The 20485-nt window shown below is 47.5% G+C and overlaps 1 protein-coding gene across 4 annotated transcripts in view; it reads right to left on the bottom strand.

Moving 5' to 3' along the window:
* Window positions 1-834: 834 nt before the first annotated feature.
* STK36 (serine/threonine kinase 36) overlaps window positions 835-20485 on the bottom strand; it is a 28586-nt gene continuing 8935 nt past the window's right edge. For 2 of the 4 annotated variants that reach the window (XM_036858496.1, XM_036858497.1), the window contains 21 exons: window positions 20212-20305; window positions 19412-19581; window positions 19065-19252; window positions 18477-18576; window positions 16878-17024; window positions 13759-13938; window positions 12720-12817; window positions 12169-12274; window positions 10292-10442; window positions 9978-10105; window positions 9346-9450; window positions 8880-8978; window positions 8705-8793; window positions 8361-8424; window positions 8057-8167; window positions 6184-6258; window positions 5583-5757; window positions 5177-5324; window positions 4798-4945; window positions 3474-4220; window positions 1501-2238 (listed from right to left, as the gene is read on the bottom strand). In XM_036858496.1, coding sequence (XP_036714391.1) covers window positions 2095-2238; window positions 3474-4220; window positions 4798-4945; window positions 5177-5324; window positions 5583-5757; window positions 6184-6258; window positions 8057-8167; window positions 8361-8424; window positions 8705-8793; window positions 8880-8978; window positions 9346-9450; window positions 9978-10105; window positions 10292-10442; window positions 12169-12274; window positions 12720-12817; window positions 13759-13938; window positions 16878-17024; window positions 18477-18576; window positions 19065-19252; window positions 19412-19581; window positions 20212-20305 — 3267 coding nt within the window. In that variant the 3' untranslated portion in view covers window positions 1501-2094. Of the gene's footprint in view, window positions 2239-3473; window positions 4221-4797; window positions 4946-5176; window positions 5325-5582; window positions 5758-6183; window positions 6259-8056; window positions 8168-8360; window positions 8425-8704; window positions 8794-8879; window positions 8979-9345; window positions 9451-9977; window positions 10106-10291; window positions 10443-12168; window positions 12275-12719; window positions 12818-13758; window positions 13939-16877; window positions 17025-18476; window positions 18577-19064; window positions 19253-19411; window positions 19582-20211; window positions 20306-20485 lie in introns of all 4 variants that reach the window. The other 2 variants (XM_036858493.1, XM_036858495.1) reach the window with 2 other exon arrangements.

The raw sequence follows: 20485 nt of genomic DNA, 5'->3' as shown, positions 1-20485 counted from the left end.
CTGGCAGGTGGATTCTTAACTGCTGTGCCACCAGGGGAGTCCGCAATTCACTCATTTTAATAAGCCCACTGTCTCCCCAACCAGAATGGAAACTCTATGACAAACAGGCATTGCTTTACCTCCAGTGCCTAGAATAGCATCTGGCATATAGAAAGGACTCAATAAATATACGTTGTAGAAAATAGACTGGTGGTTGCCAAGGGGGAGGGGCCTGGGAGAGGGTTGGATTGGGAATTTGGGATTAGCAGATGCAAACTGGTATATATAGAATGGATAAACAACAAAGTCCTACTGTATAGCACAGGGAACTATATTTAATATCCTGTGACAAACCATAATACAAAAGAATATGAGGGCTTCCCTGGTGGTGCAGTGGTTGAGAGTCCGCCTGCCAGTGCGGGGGACACGGGTTCGAGCCCTGGTCTGGGAGGATCCCACATGCCGCGGAGCAACTGGGCCCGTGAGCCACAACTACTGAGCCTGTGCGTCTGGAGCCTGTGCTCCGCAACAAGAGAGGCCGCGACAGTGAGAGGCCTGCGCATCGCAATGAAGAGTGGCCCCCGCTCGCTGCAACTAGAGAAAGCCCTCACACAGAAACGAAGACCCAACACAGCCAAAAATAAATAAATAAATAAATAAATTTATAAAAAGAATATGAAAAAGAATGTATATATGTATGTATAACTGAGTCACTGCTGTACAGCAGTAATTAACACATTGTAATTCAACTATACTTCAATAAACAACTTTAAAAAACAAACAAATAAATAAATATATATTGAACTGAACTGAAATAATCTGGATAGGAGGAAATTATGGTGGTCTCTAGAAAAAAATGTTATTTTTGCCAAAATATAAACACAGACAGTGGGCAATGAAGATGAGGTCTAAATGAATTCTTTATAAAAATAAAGGCACCTTACTCATCTTTCATTTCTAAAACAAGTGGAATTTAAGGAAGGACAAAAAGTAGTCTCCCTATGTTACAGATGAGAAATTAGGGCTCTGGGAAGCTGGTTGCAAGCTATCCAGTGAGTGAAGGTTTAAGCTTTCCAGGATGGATTATGCTTCTAACCAATGGGCCTGCCAAACATCCCTTTCTGGTAAACTGCACAATCTCCATAAACAGCCATCCTTCTAAAGCAGCTGGGCTTCCCTATACATTGAAACTCCACCAAATATTAAAACTAGCCACTAAGCCTGAGATCAGAAAGCAATCCAATTTATCCCTCTGTTTAATCCTATCCTTTCCTATTTCAGCTCCACTGGCCCTGGCTTGGAAGTAGGTGATCACATGCAGCTCATCTGGGATGGAGGAAGCTGGAAGGCAGGAAAAGATATAAATAAGCTCCCAAACCAGGATCTTCTGTGAACAGAAAACCAGTGCTTCCAGCATCACACATCAGCTAAAAGAGCTGAACCTCTCAACTCTTTACCCTGGCAGCTCCAAGTAGGGTTAAAAAAAAAAAAAAGAAAAAAGGAAGGAGAGAGGGAGGGAGGGAAGGGAAAGGAAGGAAGGAAAGAGGGAGGGAGGAAGGAAGGAAGAAAGAAAAGGTACACTCCCACCCCCACCAATGGATGGGAATGGGGGCTACAGGCTGGGGAGCCCTCCATAACAGGGACTGATGGCATTTATCCCCACAGCAGGCTATCCCCTAGAGGCAGACTCTGTCTTCATCACTGTCCTGGGACCATTGCATCTAAAACAAGAACCTGCTGGGAAGATTTCAGGAGCTCCAGAAAGGAAGAGACCTCTCAGGTAGAAGGTGTCTCCCTAAGGTCCAGGAGGCATGTCCCTTGGGTTTAAAGGCACATTATTGGAGAAAAGACCCCCTGATGTAGAGAAGAAAGGAATCTCCTCTGGCACCAACAACAATGAAGTTTACTGGCTGAAATCATCCTGAATCTGGGGGAAAAAAGGAGCTTTATACATAAATCTCTTCTAGGTTCTCGTTCTCAAATCAGTTGATTGGCAGCTTATCTCTTTCAGTCTCTTTAGCTCTTGGTTGAGTTGGTGGCTTGTAGAGCAGAAAAAGGAAGGGTTGACAACAGTAGGGCAATGAAGGCTGGAGGCTGGACCCCAGGAATCTGGGGTCATGTATTGTGGGTTGGCCTCAAGAGGTGAATGAGTTTCCTGCAGTGTTTGGCAGAGGCCGGCCTGGGACTGCTGTGTGGCAGTAACTGATTCCCCAGAGAGAGTAAGGCTAATTTCTCACTGGCACCCAGGGACACCAGCACCTGTGGGATAGAGAGAGATGATAGAACACGACATGCAGAGGACTGTGATTTGGCCCAGCAATTCCCACTGTAGAAAAGGAAGAAAAAGAAAATGAGCTCTTGGGGACTCAAAATAGGTTGTGTGGGAAAAAGACCTTGGAGACAGGAATCACCAGGACCAGAGGTCTATTTCCATTCTCTTTGGTTACAGACCATGAAACCAAGGCACCAAAGGAGCCATGCACTTGTCCCCAGGAAGAGGTAATAAATGCAGCAGTAAAAGTAAGCCAAAAGGTGAGACTCCCAGCTGTGGATCTAGACCAGGTAAGGGGTCTGGACCTCCTTACCACCAAGAATCCCTTTTATTATTTCCCCACACAGATTGCCAAAAAACTCTAATATATATCATAACCATCCTGTCAAAACTTCTCTTCGGCATGAACCACCCAATGCTACCACATTGAACTATTATAATTTGGAGGTTTAGCTTTATCATAGGTAGATGTATGATTTTTCCATTGGGCTGTTTATATACTGAAAATTGAGCAGAAAAAAGAAAAAACAGAGTAAAGCAGTGGTTAAGAACATGGGCTCTAGGAACTTCCCTGGTGGTCCAGTGGCTAAGACTCCGTGCTTTCACTGCAGGGGCCACAGGTTCAATCCCTGGTCAGGAAACTAAGATCCCACATGCCGTGTGGCATGGCCAAAGGAAAAAAAAAAAGAGCATGGGCTCTGGACTTAGACTCTTGAGTTCAAAAGTCCAATCCTACATATTAGCTTTGTAACTTGGACAAGTTATTACATTCTTTGTGCCTCAGTTTTATTGCCTGCAAAATGAGAAGCAAAGCTTAAACCAGATAATAAAGGTAAAATGCTTAGCATGGTACTTTTCACATGGTAAGTGCTAAAAAAGATAGTTAGCACCTTCGTGGCCCTCAGAATGAAACCACTCTATACCTCAACGTCTAGTCTTCCCTCACCTCCCTCCTGCACAGCCTCCAGAAGAGAGAAACACTGGTCCTTGAGATCCCAGGCATCTCCTAGCCCAGTGGAGCCCTCTTCCAGGTCCCCTCCCTTCTCCACGTGCGAAATGTTAGATGAAAAACTCATGACCAAGTCACGGCCCCTGGGTTTCCTGCTCCCAGAGAAGGACACAGCTTGGATTTCTAGATGTCCCAATTCCTTAAAGACTATCTCAGAAAAATGTTGTGAAAACCAGCCCCATCATGGTGATTCCTAAGTCCCCTCGGGTGTACCTGATGGATGCAGGGCTCCTGTCGGAGGCTCCGGAGGGCAACGAGGGCAGCCTCCTTCACATTTGGCTGGGGGTCTCCACACGCCACCTCTAGGAGCCGCTGGGGCACTTGGCACTGTAACAGCTCGTCCCCCAAACCCTCAGGCCCCAAGTTGCCCAGAGCTGATGCGGCATTGCGCCGGATACCAGCCTGAGGATCTCCAAGCAGCTGGGTCATACCGGGCACCGCGGCTGCCAGGGCAGGCCCCAGGGGGCCAGCTTGGTAGGCTGCATTGCCCACAGCAAAGCTGGCAGCGCGCCGCACAGCAGGGTCCTGGTCTCCAAGCCCCAGCAGCAAAAGGTTGAGCAGTCCTAGCTGGCTCTGCAGGGCCCCGCGCAGGGCTCCGCTGTGCTGGAGCAAGTGTCCCAGGAGCCCGTAAGTACGGGCCCGCACAGAATTCTCTGGGTGGCCCAGGAGGCTGCGCAGGGTCCGATAGGATTCATCGGGGCCAGCCAGGAGTTCTTGGATAAAGGACAAATGGCTGGGAGACAGTACCCGGGCGGTGTGGGCCAGGAGGGAGAGAAGGTCAGAGGTCAGCAGCGGCTGGTCGCCCAGGAGGGCAGCTGAGAGGAATGAGATGGTGGTTGTAGGGGAGGCGGCTACTGTGCTCACAAACTGATTGAGAGAGAGGGGCTCCGAGAGGGCCAGGCGTGTGAGCAGACTGATGGGCAGCTCGGCTTGTGTCAGTGGAAGATGGTGGCGGCAGACCTGGAGAAGGGGGAGGGGTGCAGGCAAAAGAGCTCAGGGAGAGGGAGAACACACTGCAGCTAGATAACGAGACGGAGCCCACAATCTGGGAGAGAGAAAAGCCAAACTCTGGTGAGAATACCACAGAGAGCCGGAAGACCTGAGCCACAGCACCGCACGTGAGACACAACGTGGAGCCCAGGAGAACAGGTCCTTCCCAAGTCCATGCCTTGCTCTGCAAGGACTTAGTCTCTCTGCTTCAGAGACCCGCTCACTGCTTAATGCCAACAATTTCCAAGGAAGTGATTCCCAGCTGAGGAGCTGAGTCTCCAGGGCCTAGACTAAGATATCCGCCCCACTGGGCTCCAAGTGAATCCAGATATTGGACTGATGGAGAGAAGAGGCACCAGCCCAGCTTCAACCACATGCCTCTGTTCAGGCCCGAATGCTTTCTCCACTCCAACTCTTAGACCAAGCCAGGTGCTGCACTCCTACAGGGGCCTGCGAGAGCCCCAGAGCTGTCGGGAAGTGAATTTGAGTACACAAGGTTGGGCCACCTTCCTCTCCCACCTTCCTGCCTGGGTAGCTTCCCCAGTACCTGCAGCAGGTGGGCTGTGACTTCTGAGTCTGTGAGGTCAGCCAAGACACCTCCAAGGAGGTCAGCGTCCACATCCAGGGCGAAGGGGAAGCAGAGGAGCTGGCAGACAGAGAGCACCACGACGGGGAGAAACTCAGGCCCTTGAGGCCTAAGGAGGGGAGAGTGGAAGGATATACTCAGTCTGGCGCACCCACTCTTTAGCTTTCTTCCGCCGACTCTTCTCAAATTCCCTAGTCCAGCTCTCCTTCCCCAACCTCAGTAATCCCATTTCTTGCCTCATAGCTCAAGCTGTCAGCTCTTTCTCTCCTGCCTTCCCCTCCTCCTACCCCCAACAGCCAACATTGAATTTTCTGGTCTCCCTCCTCTAGCTCCAACTCACGCCTGGGTCAGTTGATGCAGGAAGCTGGGCGAAAGCAGATGCTTCAGGGTGGACATGAGGATACTTCCACGCTGAGACAGGTGGCTCAGGCATAACTGGGGTTCCTGGGTAAAGGTGGCCATGGCCAGGCTCAGCAGGGCTGCCATGCCTGGAAACACCAAGAATGGAGACCCAGTGGAGCAGGTAAGAGGTCAGGATGCCCCTGTGTCCCCAGGGCTCTCAGGGCTACCACCTGTTCAGTCCCTTCCCCGTCCTTGAGCAGCTCCAGCATAGACTCTGCCATCCTCTCCCCAGGCAGCAGCAGCAGTAGCCATCCCCATGGGCTAACCCAGTTCTAAGCTGTTTCCTCTTGAAGAGGAATCAACACACTGGCCCGACAAAAGGGGCCGTGCTGCTGGAAAGATACCTTGGGGTGAGATCAGCGTCCAGTCTGGCTCTGGGCTTTGTGGACTGGACAGTGACCGCTCCTCTTCCTGTACAGATGCCTCCTCGGGGAGCCTCAGCACCATGGAGAAGCGGTGCCACAGAATGGCCCACATTTCTGAGCTAGCCACGACCCTTATCGGATTACCCTTCCCCTGCTAGAGACAAAATCGAATGAGGGTAAACGAGGAGGTCCAAGACAGGAGTCAAAATGCCTTTTTTTCACTCTTGTCCCTGACCTACGAGGAAGAGGAGTCCCAGAAATAATTCCTTCTGTTTTCCCACCTAGGATTTCCCTGTTGTCCCAGTTCCCTCACTTATCACATCTTAACCCCTGACCTCTCAACCCATGTGTATGTCTACTGGAAACCAGGGAATTACAGCTTTCTTCCCACTGAATCCCAAGGGATGCAGCTGAATGGTTCCCCTTAAAGGGTCCGTACTGACGGCAGATGGGCCCAATTTAAGGCCATCACAGGCGCTTTGAGAGGAGAGGTGACTGTGTTGCTTCTTCCTTCCTATTGGCCAGTGGTTCCCTAAAGCAGCTCTCCGTACGTCCCATCCGTCCTAGGATGCAGCTGTACCTGGGTGAGCAGCTGCAGCAGAAGGATGAGGAGGCCATCATAGAATCCACAGCCACCCGGTGGAGTCAGCCGGACCTGTCGGAGAGAGGTGGGAAGAGAGCAGATCTGAGAGGGGTGAGGTGACCACACAGGCCTGTGCTCCCAACTCCAAGTCAGGCAGAAGGAGTTCTTCTTCAGCCTGGTGTAGTGGGGAGGGTTCTTTTGGACTTCGGAGTCTTGGCTCCTGCCTATTCGTTCAATGACTAACTCTGTCCTGAAGACACACAGTCAGTAGGGTAAGCAGCCAGACAAACCACTACAGTTTAGGAAGATGCTTGCTACATGAGAGGCTGCCAGGGAGGGCTGTGGAGAGGGAACGGGGCACAGCTGAGAGTGCTAGCTCTGCCTCCTGGAGGTAGGAAACTGATGGGATTAAAAGTTTAAAAGGGAGATGAGGGGGAGGGAGGGAGATGCAAGAGGGAAGAGATATGGGGACATATGTATATGTATAACTGATTCACTTTGTTATAAAGCAGAAACTAACACACCATTGTAAAGCAATTATACTCCAATAACGATGTTAAAAAATAAATAAATAAATAAAATTTTAAAAAATAATAATAAAAGGGAGATGAGGAAGGGAGAGGTCATAGCTTCCATAAAGGCAGACGAGGAAGGGAGAGGTCATAGCTTCCATAAAGGCAGACGAGGAAGGGAGAGGTCATAGCTTCCATAAAGGCAGACGAGGAAGGGAGAGGTCATAGCTTCCATAAAGGCAGACGAGGAAGGGAGAGGTCATAGCTTCCATAAAGGCAGGTCGTGAGAGACCACAGTGAACTTTGGAAACGTTAACTCTTTGGTGGAGCAGGATTAGAGAGCCCAGAGGGAACAGATGAGCTTTGAGTAGCCTGCTAACCAATTTAGACATTAACCCAGAAACCGTGGGAAGCCACTGAGGACTTACACAAGCTCCACATGGGCGAGAATTTTTTTTTTTTTTTTAATTTATTTTTGGCTGTGTTGGGTCTTCGTTTCTGTGCGAGGGCTTTCTCTAGTTGCGGCAAGCGGGGGCCACTCTTCATCGCGGTGCGCGGGCCTCTCACTGTCGCAGCCTCTCTTGTTGCGGAGCACAGGCTCCAGACGCGCAGGCTCAGTAGTTGTGGCTCACGGGCCTAGTTGCTCCGCGGCATGTGGGATCTTCCCAGACCAGGGCTCAAACCCATGTCCCCTGCATTAGCAGGCAGATTCTCAACCACTGCGCCACCAGGGAAGCCCTGGGCGAGATTTTTTTGTCTCTCCTTTCACTACTGTATTCTCAGAGCTGAGACTAGTGCCTGGTACTCACTACTATATTTATGTGTGAAATAATTACTGGTTGAACAAATGGGCAGGTTTTCCTTTAAGAAAGCTCACTTTGGTGGCAGTGAAGAAAATGGACTGGAGAGGAGAGAGGCTGGAGGGGAGATCCTTCAGGAGGCAAGTGCCAGAGTGAGAGACACACACACACACACACACACACACACACACACACACACACACACACACACACACACACACACACACACACACACACACACACACACACACACACACACACACACACACACACACACACACACACACACACACACACACACACACACACACACACACACACTGCCTCCCCCTCCCCCTTCAGAGGTCCTGCAAGTTAACAACAAACTTAAAGCCCTGACAGTCTGGGCTCAGAGGGATCTATTATCCGAGGGCAGAAGGATAGGACAGGAAAGACGCCTTGATTCTCTCACACTCCTTAGTTTCCTCTAGGATTGCTGGCATTTCAGTCTTTCTCCCTGAACGCAGACCTCATTTGAGTCAGAGAAAAAACGTCTCTGCATTCCCTGGTAGGGCTCACCTCCGCAGGGGCAGACAGGGCATGTGTGGCAGCTGCAATCCACTCCACAGGCTGGAGGTCAAAAGTCACCCCTTGCTGACCAAGCTGTCCCAGCAGACAGGCTGCCGCGCTCTGTGGAGAGTTAGACAAGGCGGAGGAATGTCCGCATCTGAATGGTACTCGGGACAGGCAGAGAGGATTTATTTCTGTCTTGGTCCAGAAGAATGCCTCACAAACAGCTGCAAATTAGGAAATGACTCTCCTGCTTGCAGAAGAGTGGGATGATAGGGTGAAAAGTGGAGGAAGATGAAGGTTGAAAACTCACCACAAGAGAGACGACGTGTGAATGGGTAAAGACAGTAGCAACCTCACTGCCTAGCTTCTCCATTCTGGAATAAAGAGATACATCAAGGCATGTAGCGGTGTGAAAGGAGGCTGCTGCGTGGCCTGCCCTCTCCCTTGGATGGCACTCTCCACCTAGGCTGCATGTCCACCTCCAAGGCACAAAGTTGGTGGGAATCTAGGTCTCTTCTTTGTACAGAAACCCTCACACTCTCTGTCCCAATCCCTCCTAAGGATAGGCTGTAGGGTGTCACTCCCCACAATCCATGTCTGGGTGAGCGATGTGGGTGGAAGATTTCAGTGGAGAGACCCTGCTTTATGACTCACCCAGAAGGCAGATCTTGGAGGTGAAGGACAAGAAGGGAGAGGAGGTACAGTGTCACTTCAGCAGACTCTTCCCAATCCACTACCTTTACCTACAAAGGAAACCCGAGATACCAGAGGCTCCTCTGATTGAGATGGTGGGGCCCCCAAGAGATGCCCACTCGTACTGCTGGCCTACCTTGCCCTGGACCAACTTCCACAGTGACTCCAAGGCCAGGGGCTCTTGCCCTAGAAGACGGCACAGGGGCTCACTGACGTGGCAGCAGGAGTAGAGAACCTAAAGGGAGTGGGAAGGAGTCTGTCAGGGAGGCAGAGCAGCCCCTGGGCTCCTAGATTGAAAGGCTCAGCTGAAAGCAGGCTAGCCTCTCGACAGATCTAGTATCCACAACTAGGGATATTAGAGAAATTCAGGCCACTTCTGCCTCTTGCTGAAAGACTGTGAGATGCGCATACTTCTCGGTTCTGCTGAGGACTGGCTGACAGTAGGGCCATCTCAGCTGAACAGTTTTAAAAGTAGAAAGGGGTCCTCCAAGGCGGGGTGGGGGGGGGTGTCTCTCATTTCTCTCAGTGTCTCTTTCTCTTTCTCTTAGTCCTTGGGGTGAAAAAGAAGTCTGAAAGGCCAAGAGTTAATGGGCAGGCAGTACCTTGAGAAGGTGTAGGCACAGGATGGGATGCTGCAGGCCAGAGATGAGGGATGACCTCAGTTGGTTGCTGTCTTCAGTGAGCTGGTTTGCCAAATGCCGAGAGATCTGTAGAGACATACCTGAAGACTCAATCCCATTCCCATTATTCCAATCCCATTCCTCTCATATCTCTAACTAATCAGGACTCTCAACCCCTTGCTAGCCACTCTTCCCCAGATTCACCAGGAACCTCAGCCCTCATTCCATTCCCAGTCTTCATGGCCAGTGGAGAACCAAAAGGCAAGGCCTAGTTAAGTTCCGCAGGCAGGTACAGAGGAAAGTGTTGCTAACCAAAAGGGAACAGGAAATCTGAATCTTGAACCCTTGAGGAAGCATCACTGGTGGCTTCAGATCAGCTACCCCACCACATGGGCGATTTGTCACTGAGCTCTCTAATCAGCTGGCCAAGGGCTCTGGGATTTTGGCTACATCATGTTCTACAAGTGGCCCAAACCTAGTGGGAGCATCTGTTTCTGGAAGTACTGAGTAAAGGGAGGCATAAAAGCTTGTTTTTCTGCCTTTCTGAAAAGCTGGACCAGCCTCCTCTACTCTGGCAACAAGGAGGACAGGAACAAAAAAATTGTAGCTCAGACCTGCTCCTTGGCTTCCCAGCAGCCAGGCAGCCCCACAGGAGCAGTGCATAAGGCTGCCAGTGCCGAGGACATGGCTCCAGGCAGATCCTCACTCTGCTCCCGAAGCGGCTGGCTCACCTCGGGGGCTCCTGCGAGAAAGGCAAAGAATGCAGGAAGGCGTTGGTTGTTTCAGATTCCCCATTCTTTCTCTCAGTTCATAGTTATTTAACACTCACTAAATGCCAGGCCTATTCTAGGTAATGGCAGGAGAAAGAGCAGAGCTGGACCTACTCGACAAGTAGGTCAAGAGAACCTTACCTTCCCAATCCAGTTACCTGGGGGGCTGTGGAAAGGGAGCTGTGGAACTGTCAAGCCATGAAGGAGCCCGTCCAACACAGCCCGCTGTGTGGTCATCAGGCTGGAGTAGAAAGCTCTGGAGATGGTCCAGCTGTTCCCATCCATGGCTTCACATAGAACAGTAAAGCACTAAGGGAGACAAGGCAGGGTTAACACAGCAGGCACATCAGAAAACTGACTGGACTTAGGGTAAGGAGCAGGAGTTCCCGGAGAACCTGAGAAAGGAGGAGAAAAACCCAGGGGGACCAACTGATGAACTCTAAGTATTCCTCACACAGAAAGTGCAATATAACTGCCTTCACATTTCAAGGACAGGAATTTTAGGTGTCCTTTTATTCTGATCAGCTACTCCCTAGATAATGTTTCTCAAAGTATTATCTGTGGACCCTGAGTATAAGAATTCCTGGGGATTCATGGGTCCTTCCCAACCCAGTCAATGATTCAGAATTTCGAGAGGTGGGGAATTTATTCCAAACTCCCCATGCTACTCAGTGCACAATGACATATGAGAAGTGTTGACCAATAATGTGAGTCACTACTGGCCAAAATTTACATTAGATGTTAAAAGCTTCCTGACCGGAAAGGGTGAGGGATGTTAAAATGGGCTCTCAGAAGAAAAGAGACTGGGCTTCCCTGGTGGCGCAGTGGTTAAGAATCCACCTGCCAATGCAGGGGACACGGGTTCGAACCCTGGTCCGGGAAGATCCCACATGCCGCGGAGCAACTAAGCCCAAGCGCCACAACTACTGAGCCCGCGCTCTAGAGCCCACGAGCCACAACTACTGATGCCCGCGCACCTAGAGCCCATGCTCCGCAACAAGAGAAGCCACTGCAATGAGAAGCCCGCGCACCGCAACAAAGAGTAGCCCCCGCTCGCCACAACTAGAGAAAGCCCGTGCGCAGCAATGAAGACCCAATGCAGCCAAAAATAAATAAATAAATAAATTTATTTAAAAAAGAAGAGAAGAGACTGAATGGACTGCTAGCTGCTAGCTGGAAGTAGGAATGTAGCCCAGATCTGTGCTCCCAGTTTCCAGTCTGAACAACGACCAGGCAATTGTCTCCTTCCTTGAACATGTTCCTCTCTGTCTCCTCTGACATCAGTCAGAACTCAACTATTTTCTCTTTCAAGTCTCCCTTCCCATCCCTCACCTCCAGAGTCCAGGAGAGAGAACCCACATAGGTTACTAGTCTGTAGGACAAACAAGGTTGGGAATACTAGCTGATCTGTAAGTCTATTCAAGAAGAAATACTTCTATTTGTGGTTCCCTAAAATAGGCCACACTGCTTAATGCCTCTGGGCTTTAATATAGGTTGCTCTTTCTACCGGAATGTCCTCCCTACTTTCCTGCCTCATCCACCTGGAAAACTTCTGTGCATTCTTCAAATCCTAGCAGAGATGATTTCCTTCTTCAAGATTTCTTCTATGACCCTTAGGGACTTCCCTGGCGGTCCAGTGGTTAAGACTCCGTGCTTCCACTGCAGGGGGCGCGGGTTCAATCCCTGGTCAGGGAACTAAGAGCCCACATGCTGCATGGCGGGTCCAAAAAAAAAAAAGATTTCTTCTATGACCCTCCAAGTAGCGTTAGTCTTCTTCAGTGGTGCTTCTGCATTTTACATGAAGTTCTAATGTACTTTTCACACTGTTGTCCTTGATCACATCTCTCCTATTAGACTAGCCCTGATCCCTTGAAGATGGGGACTTTCTCTTACTCAGATGGCATATGGCACATAGCTGGCATTCAACAAACATTTGTTGTATTACTTCGATCTAACCCTACAGAGCCATAAGAAAGAGGATGGGAGAAACACAGGGAAAACCACAGACAGAAATCTGGAAGGGGGAGCAGATTACCATAAGGCTGTCCCTCCGCAAAGTCTGCTCAGAGTCATCTGGTTGGGCCAGTAGTTTCCCCAAGAGCTCCAGAAAGAGGTTGGCAGCCTCCTGAAATACCTGTAGGCTAGGAAAAAATGAGTCCGTGGTTTCTTCTCATCTCTCTACTAAAAGCCCACATGTTGTGAATGGGTCAGTTCAGGGCAGGTAGGAGAATCTCTGCAAAGGAACACATCAGAGTGCTCTCTCCCCTCTCCCCTCACACACACACACAGTCTCACATACATACCTCCAGGCCTCTTTGGCATTTTCTCTAGCTTATTCACACCCTGAGCCTTCCATTTAGTGTGACTGCTAACCCTTAGAAGCTGAAATTCCGTGGGCAAACTTGGAGGAGTCTTGGGGTCCTTAAGAGGACTAGGTGGACTCTAAGAGGTCACTCAGCTGACCCCTAAACCTGGCACAAATCACGGCTTCTCCTTACTTAGCCTCTTCCTAATGGGGATGGGAAGAAATGGGGGTAGAAACTGAAGCCAAACTGGCCAACAGAGCAAAACTGCCTCTCATCCCACCTGTCACCTGTCTGGCTCCTCTCCAGATTGAAGGTGCAGGCAAAGTAGGCCTGAATCACAGCCATCAGGTCCCGTAAGAAGGTCCCATACCAACATTGCTGCCAGGGAAGAGGACAGAGAGTTAGGGCAATGTAGGGGATGGAAACAAAGACTAAGGGAAAAGGGTGTCAGATATCCAGTCAGGCTGAGCAAACAGAAAGGGACAGAGGGAAGAGAGCGTTTGGACAGAGAGAGGAGATCCAGAGGCAACAAAGTGGCGGCCGACGGGCTGTAAACAGCCAGAAAATGTGTCTTGTTTGGGCCTGAACAGCATTTTGGAGTTTAGGAGGTTCTATTTTTCAAAATAGCTCAAATTCTTTTCTAAATTCCTTAAAAACTCTCAAGACTAACACTCATCAGCAGAGTGCAGCTTCCAGCCGCCAAGCCTTGGCCACGTTAAACATTTCTGCATTCTGGCCTCTCAGCTCAGCTGCGTTGGGACACAGCACAGGGACGTGGACACTGAGACTCACTCCTAGCTCTCCCGCTTATCATCTCCATGACCACTGACAAGGCAGTGCCCGTGTGTGAGTTAGTTAATCTCTGAATTTCAGTACCCTGCTCTATAAAATCAGTCCGGTAAAGCCTAGGATTTTACCTTTCAAAACACAGTGCTCTAAATATTGGGAAATTGCACATAAAAATCTGGATTTCTAGCTTTTCTTGGAAAACTGCAGGATCTGGTACTACTGAGCCCATATTCCCACCTAGCAACAGTGAGCTGGCGCTGAGGAGAGGATGCCCCGTTCCGACTGAGCACAAGATCTCAGTTTCTCACATTCCCACTGATTCATATAGTCACACACAGTCTACTTCACTGATGACATTACCTGCCTGGCCTCGGAAGACATGAGAATTTGCAATTCATGATCTACTAACTAGAGAGGAGAAGAAGAAAAGAAAAGGCAGTTGGGCCAAATAGAGATGGCAGTTCAAAGAAAAGAAATCCAAAGAGAAGAAATTCTGGTAAGTCTTGAGAGGCTCCTGGCGCAGCGCTTACCTGCTGGAGACTGCTGCTCTCCTGGCTGTGTCGGAGGAGGCTGAGCAGCAGCCGGGGGAGCCCTGCCTCACGGCAGAAGGAGTACAAGGGAACAGAGTCACCGCAGCTGGAGAGAAGACTGCTCAGGACCCGGAGCACAGGAAGGATACGGGAAGCGCCCTCCAGCACGCCTTTCAGGATCTGGGTGACACAAAGGAAAGAGACAGTAATCGATATTATGAGAGGTAAAGGAAGGAGAGTCACAGATACCAAGTGTCCCCAAGATGTTGACAAAGCAGACCAAATGTTCTCATTCCTTTCTTTGGGAATCTAAAACCCAGAAAAGGAGAACAGAGAAAGTGTACCAGGAAAGGGGAATATAGATGGCCAGGTCACCTGACTTAGAGGTGACCAAACCGGGGGGAGGGGGGAACACCTCCCCTCAGTCAGTGACAGACCCAGTGACATTCCTATCTGCTCCCTCCCTTCTCCAGCTCTTCACCTTAAAACAAAATGAAACCACACACACACATTTCTGAAAATTAAAAACAATGGGCACAAAACAATGTCGCTCAACTCCAGATAGACAAAACATATTATATTCAACTCTAGATCAGGGGTTGACAAAATATGACCTGCAGGCCAGATTCTACCTACCACTTATTCTTATACAGGACAGTATTATATTTTTAAATGGTTATTTTTTAAAAGGTTATTCTTCAAAAGAAGACGAACGTTTACATCAAGTGCTTTACAATATGCTACTCACTGTTCTGAATCTGTTCACTTATTTACTCACTTAATCTTTACAATAACCCTAGTGATTGTAAAGTAAATACAATTACCCATTTTATAGACCAGGAGACTGAAGCTTCTAGATAGATTAAGTAAGTAGTCAATAATCACACACAGTAGTTTGGCTGGAATTCTAACTCAGAAAGCCTTACCCTGGAGGCAGAGTTGTTAACCTCCTTCCCCACTGAAAAATTATCCAACACAAGGAGGACAGGGAAGGGCCAAAAGAGAGGTGCAGGGTGCCAAGGTAATTCAAGAGCGAAAGGAGAGTCTTTTCAACAAATGGTGCTGCGATGATTACATAACCACATGCGAAAAGATGAACTTATATCCCTACCTCACAATATATACAAAAATCAACTCATAATGGGTCAGAGACCTAAATGTCAGAGCTAAAAGTCTAGAAAGCTTTTAGAAAAAACATAGGAGAAAATCTTCAAGACTTTGGGTTTAAAAAAGATTTCTCAGATACAATACCAGAAGCATAATCCACAAAGGAAAAAAATGGTAACTGGACTTCAAAATTTAAAACCTTTGTGCTTCAAAAGACATTCTTATGAGAATAAAAAGACATATTAGAGACTGGGAGAAAATATTTGCAAATCATACATCTGATAAAGGTCTTGTATCCAGAAGATACAGAGAACTCTTACAACTCAAGTAGAAAACAACCCAACTTAAAAATGAGCCAAAGAAATGATTAGCTATTTCACCAAAGAAGAAATATTAACACAAATGTCTGGTAAGCACATGAGAAGATGCTCACATTAGTCATTAGCAAAATGTGAATTAAAATGGCAATGAGATACTATTTCACACTCTCTAAAATGACTACACTCAAACAGACAGACAGTAATACATGTTGGCAAGGTGGTGGAGAAATGAGGACCCTCATACATTGCTGGTGAGAATGTAAAATGGTGCAGCCACTTTGGAAAATAAATAGTTCAGCAGTTTCTTAAAATCTTAAACATAAATTTACTATATGCCCCAGCAATTCCACTCCTATGCATACACCCAAGAGAAATGAAAACATATGTCCACACAAAGGCTTCCTCATGGATGTTCACAGCAGCATTATTCATAAAAGCCAAAAACTGGAAACAATCCAAATTTCAATCAATTAGTGGAATGGATAAACAAAATGTGATATATCCGTACAGCGGAATATTAATTAGCAATGAAAAGGAATTAAGTATTGATACACGCTACAACATGAATGAACCTCAAAAACATTATGCTAAGAGAAAGGAGCCAGACACAAAGACTATACATCGTATGATCATATTTATATGAAATGTTCAGAAAACGCAAATATAATAGACAGAAAGTAGTCTCCTGTTACTAGGAGTGGGAATGATAATTAACTGTAAATAGTTAAGAATGATCTTATTGGGGTGATGAAAATATTCTAAAACTGAATTATGGTGATGATTTCACAACTTGGTAAATTTACTAAAAATTATTTTTTAAAACTTTAAAGAAAAGGGACTTCTTTCCAGTGGTAAAGAATCTGCCTTCCAACACAGGGGATGCGGGTGCGATCCCTGGTCGGGGAACAAAGATCCCACATACCGCGGGGCAACTAAGCCCACGCGCCACAACTTCTGAGCTCGTGCGCCTCAACGAGAGAGCCCACGTGCTGCAAACTACAGAGCCCAGGTGCCCTGGAGCCCACACACCACAACCAGAGAGAAGTCCGCTTGCCGCAACGAAAGATCCCACATGACGCAACTAAGACCTGACGCAGCCTAAATAAATTAATTAATTAATTTAATTAAATTAAAAAAAACTTTAAAGAAAAGAGAGAGAGATGCATGCAACATATTTCGGTGAGTTCCCAGGAAAGAAGATCACCATTTCAGAGACGCAAGGAAAGGCTTTGTAGGAGAGAATACTAATTATGAACACCAATTAAGCAAGATGTTATCCCCTAAAAAAGAATCTCATTCTTCTCATTAGTATACCTGCATTAGAAAATATTACACACTTAAATTGTTACATATTTTTAATTTTGTGGAAATGTGTTTTCTCTCATTATAGAAGTAGTTACATGATATCCTCCATTTTTTCCTCTTGGACAACAGTGCCTAAAAAAGTTCCATCAGAAAGTTTGCTGATCCCTGCTCTAGAGGAATACTTTTCCCTTCAGAAAGAAAAACCCAAGGTCTGCTCTTTCTGTATTACTAACGGAGGTTGGCAAATCTCCTTGAATTAAACAGAAGGAGTGAAAGAGAATAGGAAAGGGACAAACTTTCTTTCTCCTTATGTCAATCAAAGTTTTTTAATGCCTTATCTGTGAAAACAGTCTCCAATTTCATCCATGGTATGCTTCTGCTGGTTACCTGCCCTCCAGCCTCATGCAGCTGACTCTGGATGCGCTGGCAGAAGTCGGGATTGCACAGCAGGGCGAGAGGGGCCTTCAGTTGGACGGGCACAGGCTCAGTGGTCTCTAGCAGGTGCCGCCACTCATCATCATCGTTGTCTGGCTCCTGAGGCATCAAGGAGTGAAAGAGGTCAGGAGGAGTGTGTCAGGTTCAAGGGTAGTAGCTCCCAACCTGAGGAATCATGAAGTAACTGCAAAAGGCCAGTGACTCCTTTGGCACAGATGTATTTTTTTCAGCCACCCGTTTAAAAAGGTAGAGTTGGCAGTAAGTGAGGGGTCTTGAAAAGTCTCTTGGAGAACACTGGCAGGTGTGCATAAAGAGACACCTAGAAAGATGTGCAGGTGTGCATAAAGAGACACCTAGAAAGATGCCCACTGCATGGTTTATAATAAAAAAAATTGGAAACATCATAGAGCCAGTCAGTAAGGGAATAATCAACCATGGCACATCCATATTAGGACATACTAAGTTGTGAAAAAGATTGTAGTACTGACAATGCATCATTTATGTAGTGTGCCCACCAAAAATGCATGACTCGAATCTAATTATGTGGAAGTATCAATTTGAGGAACATTCTACAAAATAACTGACCTGTGCACCTAAAAACTATCAAGCACGAAAGACAAAGAAAGAGTAGGAACGGTTTCAGATTAAAGGAGACTAATGAAGCATAGCAACTAAATGCAACGCTTAACACTGGATTTGGACTGTGGACCGGGGGAAAAACATGTTTTTGCTATAAAGAACATTACCAGAGCAATTGGCAAAATCTAAATATGGACTGTAGATTAAGTAACAGAATCATATCAGTGTCAAATTTCTGACTTCTATAATTGCACTGAGGTGGTGCAAGTGCATCACCTTGATCTTAGCAAATACGCACTGAAGTATATTTGGCAGTAAAGGGGCATGTCTGCAACTTACCCTAAAATGATTCAGAAAGATGATGTGTCCATGTATAGAGAAAGAGAACCATAAAGCAAATGTGGCAGAATTTTAACAATTGGTGAATCTGGGTGAAAGGGTATATAAGAATTCTTGGTTCTATTTTCACAATTATTCTTTAAGTTTGAAATGTTTTCAAAATAAAAAGTTAAAACCCTAAAAAAACAAAAGACTGAAGTAGATGTAGAAAGATCTCTAGAACAGATCATGTAAGAGATGCATGAGGCAAAACGATACATATGGTATGAACTCAGTAATGTAAAAACAGCCAAACTATATATTCTATGTAGGCATATATATATATATATATATATATATATATATATATACATACATACATATGAAAAAGAACAAAAAGTTTGGAAGGAGACAGACACCTCTGGGACTGAAATAAGGCTCAAGAGGGACTTTCCTTTTTACTTATGTACTCCAATTTTTGATAATTAAATGTTCAGATACTATGCAATTAAAATCTATAAATAATAAGAAAGCAATTTTTAACACAAAGGGAGCTATTCCTTGGAGGGTTGGGAATCACTGTTCCAGAAAACATCTACCAAGACCCAATATCCCATGGCAGGGACAAGGCCAGGAGGAGCCCCTAGGTCTCACCTCATTTTCTAGGTCCACTGCATCAAGGCTCTGCTGGCCCACCACCTCTGGCCTCAGCTCTGGGAATGCTCGCTCACAATCCTGGGTGATCCAGTTTTCCCTGCCAGAGGAAGCAGGGAGTAAGATGAGTTCCAGACCTGTGAGGCTTAGAGTTCATATAAGCCATATAGGATTGGCTAGAGGAGACGTCCTTCTAGGATCTGGCCAGGACAGGATAGGTCCACTACATGCATATCCTTGACTGCCCTCCCACTTTGGATCTTCTCCTCAAAGCTACCTTGGCGGTTTTCACCCATAGCTCTCAACTCAAATAATCTTCCCTTTCGCGTGGAGATGATTCTTTCCTTTTCAGTTAATGTATCAATACAACTGAGACATAGAGAAAGGAAAGCTTCCACATTTCCTGATGAATCAGGAAAGTATCAATACCCGGAATTACGGTTCAGGCACCCAGGACTCAAGACTCCCAGGGCCCTGTCTACATTTAGGCAGTAGTGAGTGACAGGGACCATGCTGTATTTGCTTTGACTGGAGCCAAAGATCTGCAAGCGACCTCATCCTATAAATCCCTGGTTCTACCCTCCTCACCAAGGTGCAGGGGGAGCTTCTCCAGCCCTCCACTCAGCCCAGCTGCTCTTCATTTCTGAGCCTAAGACCCCAGTCAAGAGGCTTGGTTCCTGAGGAGTGGCCTTTAGTCTGGGCAGAGAGGCTGTGCCAGAAGCCACCTTGCTGGTCCTGTCCTCTTGCTCGAGGGCAGGTCCTGTGTTCTGGTGTTTCTGCAGGAAATGAGACACTGAGTCAGAACTATTTGGTTGTCATAAGGCACTATGAATCCTATTCGTGGTCCTTTCCCAACCCTAGAAAGTCACCCTCCTTCTCCAACTCCCCCAGTCACTAGCCTGGCTATGTCATACATGCCCTTCTGCCCCACACACCTTCTGCTTGGCCTCCTCAGCCATGCGCTTACAGGCTTGCCGCAAGATGCGAGATCGATTGCCCTTGGGGGCCAGACGATGCGCCTGTTGGTCCTTTAGGACCTGAAGTTCTGGGGGTAAGCGACTGGTGAATGGGGTACCCAAATCTGGGCCTGCTGACTCGGTTAGTACTGCAAGGAGAGAAGAGGGGGACAGGTGATCACACTGGAGCTGCGCCACTGTTTCCATTTGGCCAGAGACAACTTCAGCATCTCCAGGCTTCTGTGGAAGGAGACCCATTTGACAAAGTGACAAAGAGGGATTGGAGGGGCTTCCCTGGTGGCGCAGTGGTTGAGAATCTGCCTGCCAATGCAGGGGACACGGGTTCGAGCCCTGGTCTGGGAAGATCGCACATGCCGTGGAGTGACTAGGCCTGTGAGCCACAATTGCTGAGCCTGCGTGTCTGGAGCCTGTGCTCCGCAACAAGAGAGGCCGCGATAGTGAGAGGCCCACGCACCGCGATGAAGAGTGGCCCCCACTTGCCGCAACTAGAGAAAGCCCTCACACAGAAACAAAGACCCAACACAGCCATAAATAAATAAATAAATAAATAAATAAATAAATAAATAAATAAATAAAATTTAGAAAAAAAAGAGGGATTGGGGTTACAAGGGAAGTGGCAAGGGTCATGCAAAGGGCTAGGGAGAAATTTCAAGTTGGTGGGGAAAAGAATATATGTTGGATCCAGACGTTGGGGTCAGGGGTTGCATTGGGTAGAGTACTAGGGAAATGCAAGAGCCCTGGGAACCCTAAGGACTCACTGGTGACACGACCAGCAATAAAGGGGTGATGTAAGAGGTCTGGCCAGGACAGACGCTGCCGGGGGTCCTTGGTGAGCAGTCCCTGAAGGAAGTTCTGTGGAGAGAAAGGATACCCCATCAGCCTTCACTTCTCCACAGGCTCTCTCAAACTCATCAGAATCGGCCAACCAAGACTCCTGAGCGCATTCTTACAACAGAGTAGCTGGTCTTAATCACACCCTCTCTAATCCTATCCTTAGGCCTCATTTCCCTGGCTGAAATCATGAACAGACCT

The sequence above is a fragment of the Balaenoptera musculus genome, chromosome 7, assembly GCF_009873245.2.
Source record: "Balaenoptera musculus isolate JJ_BM4_2016_0621 chromosome 7, mBalMus1.pri.v3, whole genome shotgun sequence".
Lineage (NCBI taxonomy): Eukaryota > Metazoa > Chordata > Mammalia > Artiodactyla > Balaenopteridae > Balaenoptera > Balaenoptera musculus.
This window is presented reverse-complemented; position numbering and strand designations above follow the sequence as displayed.